General features: G+C 54.6%; 1 protein-coding gene across 4 annotated transcripts in view; it reads right to left on the minus strand.

The window, feature by feature from the left end:
* CYTH4 (cytohesin 4) overlaps positions 1-12962 on the minus strand; it is a 32210-nt gene extending 19248 nt beyond the window's left edge. For 2 of the 4 annotated variants that reach the window (XM_063622604.1, XM_063622603.1), the window contains exons 1-3: positions 12464-12634; positions 2658-2740; positions 663-727 (exon numbers count right to left, since the gene is read on the minus strand). In XM_063622604.1, the coding sequence (XP_063478674.1) occupies positions 663-727; positions 2658-2740; positions 12464-12482 (167 nt within the window). In that variant the 5' untranslated portion in view covers positions 12483-12634. Of the gene's footprint in view, positions 1-662; positions 728-2657; positions 2741-10936; positions 11050-12463; positions 12715-12915 lie in introns of those variants that run through there. The other 2 variants (XM_055252437.2, XM_055252439.2) reach the window with 2 other exon arrangements.
* Positions 12963-13672: the final 710 nt, after the last annotated feature.

Genomic DNA, 13672 nt, shown 5'->3' on the forward strand with positions numbered 1-13672 from the left:
GTGTGTGTGCATGTGTGTGGTGGGGGAGGGAGGAGGCTGGACAGGTGGAGACCTAAGGAGTGGCGGGCGCAGGATGGGAAATTCCCAGGACATCACATGTCAGAGTCAGTGCCCTGGGGCCCTGGGAGACTATGTAGCAACCAACCTTCTTGTTGCACAAATGGGGAAACTGAGACCCAGAGAGGGACAGGATCTGTCCATGATCACAAAACAGTGGGAGTTTTCCATAGAGGCCGTGGGCGTGGCCGGCCCCGGGTTAGCGGTGAGTGGGGTGGGGTAGGGCCAGGCTCCTGTCCTCCTGGGGTCCTGGGCTTCCTTGTCCTTGCCCTTGGGGCTGAGCTTCCCTTCTCCCCGCCCATCCCAGGATGGATGTGGCCAGTGATCAGTCAGGGCTGGACCACAGTGGGTCAGGAGAGACTTTGGGTTGGGGGAGGGGAGGACGCAGTGTCTCTCAAGAGAGGGTCAGCCTGGAAGCAGGGACCAGACCCTGGATGGGGCTGGGGCCACCGTGTTCCGGTCTCGTTGCTGCCTCCTTCTCCCTGGCCAATCCCTGATTTCACCAGGCCCAGGGGGCTGGGAGTGGCCCCTGCTCATTCAAGGTGTATGACATCCTTGGGAAGCAACAATGGCAGCTTCTGGGGGTCCCCACCCAAGCCCCTCACCTCTCCTCCGCACTCTCGAAGCAGTCGATTTGGGCAAACACATCTGCGATCTCATCCTTCAGCTTCTGTGGGGTGGCAGGGGCAGGACAGGGATAGTCAGGGGTGGAGGCCAGAACCCCAGGGGTTTAAGACCACAATGACCACTCCTGCCCCTGGGCGTGACTCTCAAACCTGGCCCCTCTCCCTGACCTGTGTCCCGAGTCCCCAGTCTGAGGGATCCTCCATGGACAGGTCCCCTCCCTGGATGTCTCATAATTTCAAAGTCCCATGCTAAACTATCACCTCTGTCTGCACCCATGCCTCCAATTGTCTTGGGGAGTGGGAGTCCCCAAGCCCCACCCTTTGCCCATCCTATTTCCAGCCCTCTCATCTCTCCCCTCTGCAGCCATGAAGTCTCCTGCACTCCAGCCGAGCCTACCCGATAAGCCGGCCTCCCCACTGCGCACCTCCCCCAGCCCACCTCCACCCTGCCCGCCTCCACCCTGGCTGCCTCCACCCTGCCTGCCTCTCCCGGCTGGTGTCTTTCTGGAGCACTGCATGGAGCCTGCCCTTCCCCTGCTCAAACCCCTCCCATGGCTCGCTACTGCTTCCTCAGCTTCTGCCCCAGCTTCTCTCTGGCTTTCCTCTATTTACTCTGTTGCTCACCCTTGACTAAGTGCCCACTATGTGCCTGCCAGGTACTACGGGGACAGCACGCACAGGCAGCATAGGCCCTCTTTCCAGGGACTTTGCAATTTCCCTGGACTTTACAGAAGAGGACACTGAGGCGTAGAGAGATGACAAAACACGTCCATAGTCTGACTCCAAACCTGTGCTTCCCTCAACTCGACCCCAAGCCCATTTCATCTTGACCCTGCAGGAGGCATCCAGTGGCAGAGGGAACCCCCTAACACCTCCCCCTGCCAAGCACCAGCACCCCCAGCAGGACAGCAGCATGAGCCTCTGGCCGGCACCCCAAGAGGCACTCAGCCCCTTTCTCCCCGGGATCTGCGGGGTGCTGGTGAGGGGCTGGTTCCAGGGCCTTGTCCTGAGACTCAGGGTCAGCATGGGACTTGGGAGCCTGTGTCTGAGCCCTGTCAGCTCCTGTTCATGCCATCTCGGCAGAGCCACTGAGTGGTCGCCCCACAAATACAACGGGGATTCATTCGCAAGTATTAACTGAGCACCTATTAATGCTGCACCCAGCGGGCTGGGGATGTAGTAGTGGGCAAGACAGACCTCGGCTCTGTGTTCATGGAGGGCACAGTCTGGTGGGGATGGGATCAGGAGTGGTCACAGAGCAATTGGAATGACCATGCAGAATATCATCAGAGCAAGTTAGAGAAAACCTGGCATATAGTAGGTGCTCAAAAAAACACCAGCTGAGTGAATAATTTTGTGCCTTCATTCCTCACTGAAATCCTAAGTTTATGTGCATGGGAGTGGGGGTGGGCACGGCCACTGCAGCCCAGGCAGAGGGGACTGCGAGTGCAAAGGCCCAGGGGCAGGGCTGAGCAAGGCATGTTCCAGGAACAGAACCCAGCCTGTCTCGGAAGCTGCTGACTCAGATGAGCTGACGTCTGAGTGTGATTGGTGAAGTGGTAAGTGCAGGGCACATACTGGGAGTTATCTTGACCAGGGGGTCTACACTCTGCAAGGGTGAGACCTGGCTGAAGCTTCACCACTGGGGTCAGAGCCTGCCCTGTGACAAAGCCAGTAAAGGCCAGGATGGGGCTCGGCACACGGTGGGTGCCTACTTGGATCGCTGCCTCCCTCCCCGGCTCTCCTGGTTCTCCCTGGGTCTCGGGGTGTCTGCAGTCTTGCTGTTCTCCCTGCTCCTGGGGCTGGGGCCAAGGCTGATATGGGCCAGAGCTGGCCAGTGTCTGACCAGGCTGGGTCAGGAGCTGGTGGGGCATGTGCAAGCCTGCAGGAGTGTCTGCTTACGGGCACGTGCAGCATGGCGTGTGTGGGCATGGACATGTGTGCGAGCGTGTGTGGACACAGGTGTGCGCTCACCTGGATGTCCTCCAGGAGCTGCTTCCGGTGCCACTTGATCCTCTGCAACTCTTCCGTCTCCCCGCTGCTCAGCTCCGCGGGCTCTACAGAGAGACAACCAGTCTTCCCCATCACTTGGCTCCAGCCACACCCACTTGCCCTCACTTCTGCAGGGCCCCCTTCCCTCCGGAAATCCAGGACTTGCCCTCTTCACAGAGGCCCACCTCCTCCAGGAAGCCTCCCCTGACTGCCCTGTCTAAAGCAGCCCCTGCTCCCTCCCCTCCTGCCCTGCTTCCTGTTTCTCCCACCCCCTGGATAGACACCCCCGAAAGGATCTTGTTCCCTTGCATCTTTTCTGTCCCTCCCATTAGATTCTCGGCTCCGTGAGAGTTCAGCTGTTCTATTCTTTTGCTCACTACTGTGTCCCCAGCACCTAGAAAGAGTCTGACATGTCATAAGCACTCGGTTAAACACTCGTTGAAGGCATGCATTCCTTCCCCAGAACTTGAATCTCCTCCTCCACTGGCTCATGGGCTCATTATTTATTCACTTATTTATTTGAACAACCAGGAAGTGGCATACCATTTTCCTCACATCCCATCGGTCAGAATGTAGTCTTGTGGCCACACCTGGCTGCAAGGGAGGCTGGGAAATGAGCCTGTAGCAGGGTGGTCCTGATGTCCTTACTATGTAAAATGGGGAGGCTGGATTTGGGGTATATTTTATAGTACCTGCCCCCAGATACTGGGGCTCAGAGAGGTGAGGTGATTCAACCAAGGTCCCACAGGGAAAAGGTCACTGAGCCAGGATGGGTCCTTGAATTGGGCTGACTCCAAAGCCTGTGCTCTTTCATCTCCACTTGGAAATGAATTAAATGAAATAAGATTTGTGTGTGCTGGCATTCTATGCAAGGTGCTATGATGATGCCCACAACTAGGTCAGCTGTCCTATCTTCATGCTTCATGGTGGCTTCTGTTTCATCCACAACACTCTCTTTCTCTGAGTAATATGGCCTCCCTATTACTCAGAGAGAGAGTCCTTATCCTGAGCCTGGGGCCTCCACAACCTCTCCAGCCTTGGCAGCGAGACTTATTCCCTGCCATTCCCAACAAGAGCCTGCCAGTCCAGCCTGCCAGCTCCTCCCTGCTCCAGAGCCAACCAGGACTCGGTCCCACTTCCCCATATTTGCCCAGGCAGCTCCTGCACTCTGTGATGCCTTCTCCTGTCTGCCTGCCCAAATCCTCGCTGACCTTCAAGTTCCAGCGTCGGGATGTGCCTGGCCACATTGCTTAAAGGTTTTACAAGGACAGACATCATTTCCCCCAAAGAATGCAGAGGGAATGTTGAGCGCTCCCTTTCCCTACTTGTCTCTCTCATGACTAAGCAGGCATCGTGGATGTTGAGATTAAAGCCCCATGTGGAGATGGCAGGGCACCAGGCTAGATGGAGCCCAGGTTCCCAGGCAGTGGTGTGGAGAAGACTCATCACATACACCTGGACCACCTACCCATTTGAACTTTTCAGTGAGACAGAAATCAGTTTTGAGACTGTTTTGGTCACTGTTCTTCTGAGTCTCTTTAAGCAGCTAAACCTGAGATATACCTAATACAGCATCCTCATCTGTGAAATGTGAACCATAACCCTTGCCTCACAGGGCAGCTGTCAGGAAGGAAAGAGCTAAACTTTTTCAAACACCCAGCAAGAATCCAACATATGCTGAGTCCAACATGTGTACAATGGGTGCTGTGTGCATCTGGCTCTTCTCTTCAGGACCAAGGCACCATCCCCCCAGCTGCTGTGAGGAAAGCCTGCTGATGGCTCACAGCTGAATCCCTCCCCAGACACTAGCCTCAGCCAAAGGGAAGTGCCACACCCAGGAGTTCCCCTGACCAAGGGCAGCCACTGTAATAAAAAGCCAAGACCCAGCCGGGTGCGGAGGCTCACGCCTGTAATCCCAGCACTTTAGGAGGCCGAGGCGGGAGGATCATGAGGTCAGGAGATCAAGACCAACCTGGCTAACACGGTGAAATCCCATCTCTACTAAAAATACAAAAAATTAGCCGTGTGTGGTGGCGGGCACCTGTAGTCCCAGCTGCTGGGGAGGCTGAGGCAGGAGGATGGCGTGAACCTGGGAGGCGGAGCTTGCAGTGAGCCGAGATTGTGCCACTGCACTCCAGCCTGGGCGACAGAACGAGACTCTGTCTCAAAAACAAAACAAAACAAACAAACAAACAAAAACCCAAGACCCCTTGCCTGGTTTCAGGACCTGCCCCAGTTTTCAGATCCAGAACCTCAAGACTGAAGGAGAGGCTGGGTTCCAAGGGAAGAGTCCTGCAACATTGTGGCAAGTATATATGGCAATGACTCCCTCGTTCCACATTAAAACACCTGTGGCCATTCACTCCAGCAACTGTACACTGGGGGAAGAGGAATAGCCAAACATTCTGAAGATTGTTGGACACAGGATCCAAGTTGACATCAGCACTCAAGACTGAAGTGTCTTCAAGGCCACATTTGAGTGGGGGTACATAGAGACCAGGTGATAAATGAAGTCCTGGCCAAGTCCAGCTCACTAGGGGTCTGCTTGATTCATGGCCACTTTCCTGGTCTACAGATGTAGAATTGGAATGGACATCCTTTGTACTTGACCCTATATTGGTACCTTGGCCCACGGGGTCAGGATCATTGTTGTGGGAATAGCTATTGGGAAATTCATGAAGCTGACCCATCTTCCCCACAGCGAAGAGAGTAAATAAAAAACTATATCCTGAGGGGAATGGCAGGTGTGGGTGCCACTCTTGAGACCTAACGGATGCAGGAGCAATGGCCCTTGTCACATCCCCAAGCACTTCCCCAGTCGGGAGGATGGCCTGCTTCTTCCAGCTGCTTCCTTCTAGCAGAGAATTATATACTATGCAGAAAACAGTTCCTGGAATGGCACCGGGTCCTGGTAGAGATAGAGTGCCAGCCCACAGAACATCATGTAACTAAGTAGCCCAGATGGCTCCATCTGACTCACTAAGTCAGAAGGTCAAGCGATCCCAATAGTAACCCTTTGTGGTGGTACGTAGGAGCAGGTGTGGGCAGAACAAGAGGGCTCCAGTAGGCTCCAGGGACAGGTGGCCCAGATCCTCATGTCACCTGCTGCTGGTGCCCCAGGGCCTGTCCCTCTGCTTACACCATGACCACATGGGTGGGTCCCTTATGACTTTCTGACAACAGAGGAAAATGCCCAAGGTTGGCTGCAGAATGAGTTGGCTCAGAGTTTGGGCACAAGTGAAAACCAGGCAGCTACTCAACTACAGCCCTGCTCAAAGGTGTCCTGGAAAGACAGTGGTGAGGGCAAGTCCTGCCAGGGTGCAGGGCTTCGGGCAGGGCACCTGGCCATCCACTTCCTGTGGAAAGAGAAGTGGCTTCTTGCAGTCAGAATATGCATGCATCATGGGCAGTGGTGAATGGCTTGACTTCTTGGTCAGAGGCAAGAAAGAAGGAAGATGGGAAGATCAGAAACACAGAAGTCAGGAGAAGAGGCAGGTGGATGACCCCGTGGGAGCGGAATGTCCACTCTGCCAGCAACAGGGACGCATGCTGAGCCCATCGTTTCTCCAGAAGACCAGGGGGCAAATTGATTCCACAAAACCCCTTCTATTCTGCAAGAGTCAACAATCCATCTTGCCTGGAGTCAACACGTGTTGGAAATGTGTTTGCCTTTCCTGCCCACAGAGCCTCAGCCAGCACCACCCTCCAGAGGCTTAGGGTGTTTGACACACCAACACAGCACACCGCGTAACATCACAGAAGACCAAGGGACGCTCTCTACAGCAAAAGTGGTCTGAAGTGAGCACGTGGCCATGAGATCCACCGGTCCTCTCTAGCATTTCACCAGAAGGTGCTGACCTGATGGAAGGGAGTGATGGGAAAGGCTTGAGAAGGTGCAGCTGAGGTGTCAGCCTGGAGGTGATATCTGCTTGGATGGGGCGCCATCTTCCAGGAGGCACCATACTCCCTAAATCTACCACTGCTGTGTGGTGCTCTGTCTCCAGCAGGTGGTCCACAAGGGTCCAGGAACTCTGGACTTTCGTTTTTTTCTTTTGTTTTGTTTTGTTTTGTTTTTGAGATAGAGTCTTGCTCTGTCACCCAGGCTAGAGTGCAGTGACGTGATCTTGGCTCACTGCAACTTCTGCCTCCCAGGTTTAAGTGATTCTCCTGCCTCAGCCTTCCCAGTAGCTGGGATCACAGGCATGCACCACCAGTCCCGGCTAATTTTTGTATTTATTTGTTTATTTTTTTGAGACGGAGTCTCACTCTGTCACCAGGCTAGAGTGCAGTGGCACGACCTCAGCTCACTGCAACCTCTGCCTCCCGGGCTCAAGGGACTCTTCTGCCTCAGCCTCCCCAGTAGCTGGGATTACAGGCATATACCACCACGCCCAGCTATTTTTTTTTTTTTTTAGAAGGAGTCTAGCTCTGTCACCAGGCTGGAGTGCAGCAAGAGTCTCGTGACACGTTAAGCTCACAAACACCTACTCCATGCCAGTCTCTGTATAAGTGCTGCCATTTAATCCTCTTTGAAGTAGGTATTTTCCAGTTTGAGACACTGAGGCTTAGGAAGGCAAAGTGACTTGCCCCAGGTCTCACGCATGGGAAGTGGCAGTGCTGGGATCCGCACCCTGGTTTGCTGACGCCCACGCCTCTCCCCCAGGAGAGGTGGATTCTCAAACTGCTTGGGACATGCAGGGATGGAAGGTGTAAGGGGCCACCTGTGTGGAGATGCAGAGCAGGGACAGCTGGGGAGGCAGTGCTGGAAGCTGGCTCCGGAATTCTTCCGGCAGGAGCTGGCGGGGAGGCCATCGGTGTCATCCAAGGGAAAAAACCAGTCTCCTTGGGCTGCCTTGGAGGTGAACAATCCAATTCTGTTTTGTTTTGTTTGTTGGCTTTATACCGTTTTCCTGTTGGCCTGGGGTTGTGTTTCTGCCCAGGGCGCACCTGCTGGAGTAGGCTGATTCCTGCTGGAGGAGGCTGGATTCCAGACTGGCTGCTTGTCTGAGAGAAGCCAGGGTAGGCTCAGCATTCCTGTGGATGCTCCAAGGTGTGGATGGCCAGAAGTGAGTGATGGGGCTCCTGAAGCTCCTCCTAGGCCGACCTTCCTGCTCCCTACGGGGCTTCATCAGCTCCTGGCTCCCACCTGCCTTCAAGGTCCAGGGGATCATTCACACATCCTCTGTTCCAGCCCCTCCTCTGAGCTTCAGATCCGACCATCCCCTGTGTATTAGTCACCACCTCTCTTGTCATTGTGCCCAAAATTGAACTTCTAGAATGCCCCCTCCTCCCCGTCCTCTTCCTGAATTCCTGAGCTCTGGAAATGGTCCACATTTCCCCAGGAGGCACCCTGACACCAACCTGGCTCTCACCCCTTGGGTCTCCTCCATCACCAAGTCCTGTCTATTTCTTTCCCCTTCCATGGCTCCACTGTCGTCTCAGCCACTATCACTTTGCTCGGGGGGACTTCAGGGCTTTCGGATGCCTCCCTGCCTCTGCTACCCATTCTGGACCAGTTTCCCATGGCATCCCATTGTTCTGGGGACAAAGACCCCAAATCTCACCAGTCCTGCAGGTGTGTCCCCTCCACCCTCCTCTCACACTGCGCCCCTCCCCTGTCCCAGCTCCGTGCTCTGCCTCCCTGGCTGCCCTTCATTCACTCCCCTGAGCTCTAGCCTTCCAAAAGCCTTTGCGCCGCTGTTCCTTGCACCCAGAATGCCTTTCCTTCTCCTCTCTGCCAGCAGCCCGTCCTTATCTCCTACTTCAGATCCCCTTTCAGGGGTCCTCCTGGGTTCCATCTAGGAGCCATCCCTGCCCCCACCCCTTGCCATTCCCCACAGCATTTCTGGGATCTGCATGGCTCAATAACCAAGCCACGCCCTTGGTTAAGGAAGGCATGGTGGCTGAGCACTTATGGTGTGCCAGGCCCTGTGTGTTCCAGGCTCTTCCCATCAACTCTCTCATTGAATCCCACAACCACTCCGAAAGGAAAGGTACTTCTAAGCTCATCCTACAGCCGAGACCCCTGAGACTCAGAGACGTGAAGTGTCCTGCCAAAGGTGACACAGCTGGAGGGTGGCAGAGCTGGGATTCACATCTGGGTCCATCTGGGGCTCGGAGGCTTACAGCGCTGATGTTGATCTTCCAAAGCCTGATCTCTCCATACGAATCATCAAACACCTGTCGGACGCTAAATCTTGGTTTCTGACGGGGTTACATGTTTGAGAATAAAGGCAAGATGCAGAATGATGCCTGCAGTTGCCCCCACCCAACCCCTGCAAAGCCAACATTGTAGAGCTGGGGAAACCGAGGCACAGTTCCCAGGGGAGTGGGATTGCATGGGAAGAGTGAGCAGGTTGCTTGTATTTTTACCGCATACAGCTCCTTTCATACTCCCTTGTGGTTGACAAGTGTGTTCGTGAATCCTCAGTCCCCTGTCCCCTTCTGACGAGGGTCCTGTCCCCAGTAGGTGGCAACTGGCCAAAGCATCTGAATCCACATGAGGGTGATGATGGTCCTGGGATTGCTGTATCTTACATGGTGCACACGGAGCCTACTGACCCTTCCTCTATTTGTTAAAAAGAGGAGATTCCTCCCCATTTCAGAGTTTCAAGCACTGGTGTAGGCTCATGGGATATGTTTTTTGTTTGTTTGTTTGAGACGGTGTCTCTTTCTGTTACCCAGGCTGGAGTGCAGTGGCATGACCTCGGCTCACTGCAACCTCCACCTCCCAGGTTCAAGTGATTCTCCTGCCTCAGCCTCCCAAGTAGCTGGGATTACAGGCGCCCGCCACCATGCCTGGCTAATTTATTTTTGTATTTTTAGTAGAGACGGGGATTTCACCATGTTGGCCAGGTTGGTCTCGAGCTCCTGACCTCTGGTGATCCACCTGCCTTGGCCTCCCAAAGTGCTGGGATTATAGGTGTGAGCCACCATGCCTGGCTGGGAGATGTATTTTTAATACTAATAATAATACACACAAATAATAAAATTACCACCACCACCACCACCACACACCCCATTTCCTTCTTACTTATCTCTGTGCTTCTCACAGCCTCGCAAGGTGTGACACGAACCCCCACCCCAAGCCCACAGGCTGGTGCTGCCCTTGCGCCCAGGCTGGTGATTGTGCCCATCTCCCCGGCTCCTCCCCACTTCCTCTTTGTCCTTCCTCTTTCCCATCGTATTTTTAGAAATCTTTGAGCTTGCAGCCCTGCTTCCAGGACAGCTGGCCTCACTTCCCCTTTTCAGGGCAGGAGGAGGACGCCATCTCAGGGCCCTAAATAAAGAGGCCCCTCAAAGTCTCAGTAGGAGGGACCCTGGGGCAGAGGGGGTGTGGGTGGAGCTGTCCCCACCCCAGCCCCACAAGCCCCACAGGCTCTGCGGAGTGCGGCTTCCTCTCCCCCAGCCGAGCTGGCTCTATTTTTAACTGCACCTGCCTGTCTTCTCTGCACCAGCGCAGTGCTTGTCTTTGGCCACACTGGGGTTTGCTGTCTGGCCCTCTTACCTTCCCGGCAGGCCCTGGGGGAGGGTGCCTTACCTGCTTCCGGACACAGGCCCACCTCAGGAGAGGAGGGGAGGCAGCCCTGGGGGCCCCTGAGTCACCAGCCTGTCCATAATAAAGGTGAGAAAACTGAGGCCTATAGAAGGAAGAGACCATGGCCACTGGCAGGGTGGTGCAGAGCTGGAACCTGAGTGAGGTCCGGCTAACTCCCAATCCCCGCTTCCCCAGGCCAGGCCAGGATGATGGCACCCACGTAGAGATGATAAATTGGAACTCAGAGAGGGGAAGTCACCGGGCCATGGAGAAGCCCCAATTAAGACCCAGTCTGGGCAACAGGGAAATGACCTTTCCTCCCTCCCTCTGGCCTCCTCCTCCAGGAGGCCTTCCCAGATCTCCTCTGCCCCAGTGGGAAAAGTTGCTTCCTCCCATCTGTAGGTCTGTGTCCATTTGCACAGCTGGGTCAGAGTCCTGCAGGATCTGGCTCCTGCCTCTCCATCCCACCCCCAACATTCCAGACCAACACCTGTCCCCCAAGGTTAGGCCCATGGCTGGGTCACTGCTGTCCCTAGCACTGCATAGCACACTGGAAGGTCATTTGTAGAGTGAATGAATGAAAAGACCAACTACTCAATGGAGAACCCATTGACCCCATTTAATGCATTGCTGCATTGACCTCATTTAATCCATTTCCTCCCCAGTACCGGCTGAAGCAAAGCAGAGACTCCCCTCCCCTGCCCTCTCCACAGCCCCGGCCAACCTGGGGCTCTGTCCCGCAGGTTCTCATTCCTGCTCTGCTGCTGACTGGCCGTGTGACCTCAAGCAAGTCAGTCCTCGTCTCTAGTTCACCTCTGGGAGCCTCAGTTTCCTTATCTGCAACATGGAGACAGCCATCCATGTAACCTCAGTATGTTAGGACCCGAAAGGACAAAGCGTCCTGCTGGACACACAGGCGGGGGGGTTGCATCTCAGTGGGTGCCCTCCCCGCCTCGTCCCACCCTCATGTCTGCTGAGAGGCCTGAGCCAGGTGCTGCCCCTCGCTGGGTCTCCCTGTGCCGGCCAGGTACCCCCCAGCTGTGCTCACTGAGCTGTGATTTTGGGAGCCCCCAAAGCCCATGGGAGAGGCAGGGGTCAGAGAGTGAGCCCTGGACAGGGATTCAGGGGACAGGATTTGGTCCTGCCCCTGCCTTAGAGAGCCTGTTTTCCTCTCTTGGCCTCTTTTCTCCTTTCTGCCACTGCGGGGGCTGTTGAAATGGATCAGTGGTTCTCTGTGTTCCCTGGGGCCGGAGGCTTCCATCTGGGGGTGGGGAGGATGGGGGATGCCCAGTGGGCAGGGCCAGGCTGCTCCACATTAGGTGCGTTTGAAGTAAGGGTGCTCTTGGACAAGGCTGAGGTCATCTGGACCTGGGGAGCAGACAGCTCCCACCAGCCCTTAGGCTCTGGAATTCTAGCAGCCGTGTTCACCAGAACTGTTGCAGCTCTGGAGCATGCTGACATCCAGGGTGCAGAAACTTGGCCCCTCTTCTGGTCCTTCGATTTGCTTCCCAAAACACGACCCTGATGTTCTTTTCCTCACCATCTTTGCAGCCTCCTTTCTCCTCTTTCTCCCCAGACACATTGTCCTAGTAGTTGGGGAAGATTTCAACCAGCGCCTCTGTTGCTCACTCCTGGCCCTCTCCTGGCTCTAGGCAGCGTCCTCAGCCTCCCCAAAGACCACCCCCACCCCCGGGGGCCAATAAGGGACCTCAAGGCCCTTGTATCACCCAGACAAGCATCGCCATCACCAACATCCCATCATCATCTTAATCACAAGTCACTTTTCTGAGTCCACCTCTGAGCCTTTGGACTGGCTGTTCCTTCTCCTTCTGGCTGGAATGTTTGTTCCTTAGAAAGCCCCTTAGCTGACACCTTCCTCAGGTCCCTCATTAGACAGCATCTCCTCTTGGGGCCTTTTCCACCATGCATTCCTGTCTTCCTTATCCTGCTTTACTGTTCTTCATCCTACCTGCCATCAACTGACGTATGGCATCACATTAGAGTCACTGCCGGTCTCCCCATCTAGAGCATGAGCCCACGAAGCGGGGAACAGCGTCTGCTTTGCTCACTGCTGTGTGCCCAGCCCCCAGAACACAACTGGACACCTAGGCTGAGCCCACAAATGTTTGCTTCTTGCAGCTGCATTTCCCACCTGCGCTGTCTTCCTTTGTCTAGGACCCTGTGAGGCAGGGGCTGCTGTCCCCTTCTAAAAGCACCCTGAGGCCCGGAGAGGTTGGTCGCAGTTGCTTACCTGGGTGGCACAGGTCCATTCCGACGCCCCCGGGGAAAAGATGACCCGTGCTCCTGTCGCTTGCCGACCCAGCTGCTGCTCGGGCTGGCCCGGCAAGGATGCGTCACCTTGACTGTAACAGGCCCCTTCCTGCTTGCCCCGCCCAGCCCTGTGTGGGGAGGAAGTCAGTCCTGGCCCACTGGGGTCTCGTGTGCAGGCGTTTGTCACAACAGCACTTCCTAAAAACTGGCAGAGTTTTGAGCAGCAGGGACCTTTGCCAGGGAGGAACAGAGGTGGAAACAAACAAACAAACAAACGGATGAAGTGAGGGGAGGGCCAGATAAAAAAGAGAAAGACAGTGAGACAGAAAGAAACACACAGACACATATGCACACACACACGTACACATGCACGGACACCGAGGGCAATGTTCACTGAGGACGAACATTTTCCAGGGGACCATGGGCATTCACCTGGCAGCCTCCTCACATATATGCCATAGGAGCACCCAACTTGGACAGTCCTAGCAGGGCCCCCTATGTTCCAGCCCACAAACTCTCTTCCACCTCCCATTTGAGAAAAGACAAATGAATTCAGTGCTAGGAAGGGCTTTGCTTCCCTTCAAAGAAATATCTGGCTTTTTCTTGTCTAGTGAACAATCGGGTAATATGTTCCGCTTTCCTTCTCCCCCAGGCTGCTGGGAAACGCATCGTCAAATCCAAAGCTCATCGACAGCTATTCTATGATGTCGTGTGAACTTTGGGGCCTGACTCAGCTGTTTGACTCTCAGCTAGGGCTAGTCAGCCTCGCTTTGCTTATCTCTGAAAGGGGAATAACACTAACTTGGGGATATGGAAACCATGGAGTGAGAGGATGTGTCAGAGATGCTTGGGACATAGTAGGTGCTCAATAAACACTTTCTCCTTTGATTTTAATTTTCTTCTTTGGTTAAAATGTATCATGTTATTCCCTGTGCCTTTTCTGGCAGGTTGGTTCAAATCCTTTCTGGAAAAAGCTTTGCTGTAAAGAAACAGATATAAATTAAATGTGAATTCCCTATGACTTCAGGACACATGCAGAGTTATTCATCTGTTTCCCCATTACTCTCCAGGCCCCATGAGGGCAAGGTTACCTTTTGTATTCTGGTGTGTGGTAAAATGCTGGGGACATAGAGGGTGTGCAAGTGTGGAATGAATGAACAAATGAATGAATGAATGAATGAAGGGAACA

The sequence above is a fragment of the Symphalangus syndactylus genome, chromosome 18 (genome assembly GCF_028878055.3).
Source record: "Symphalangus syndactylus isolate Jambi chromosome 18, NHGRI_mSymSyn1-v2.1_pri, whole genome shotgun sequence".
Classification (NCBI taxonomy): Eukaryota; Metazoa; Chordata; class Mammalia; order Primates; family Hylobatidae; genus Symphalangus; species Symphalangus syndactylus.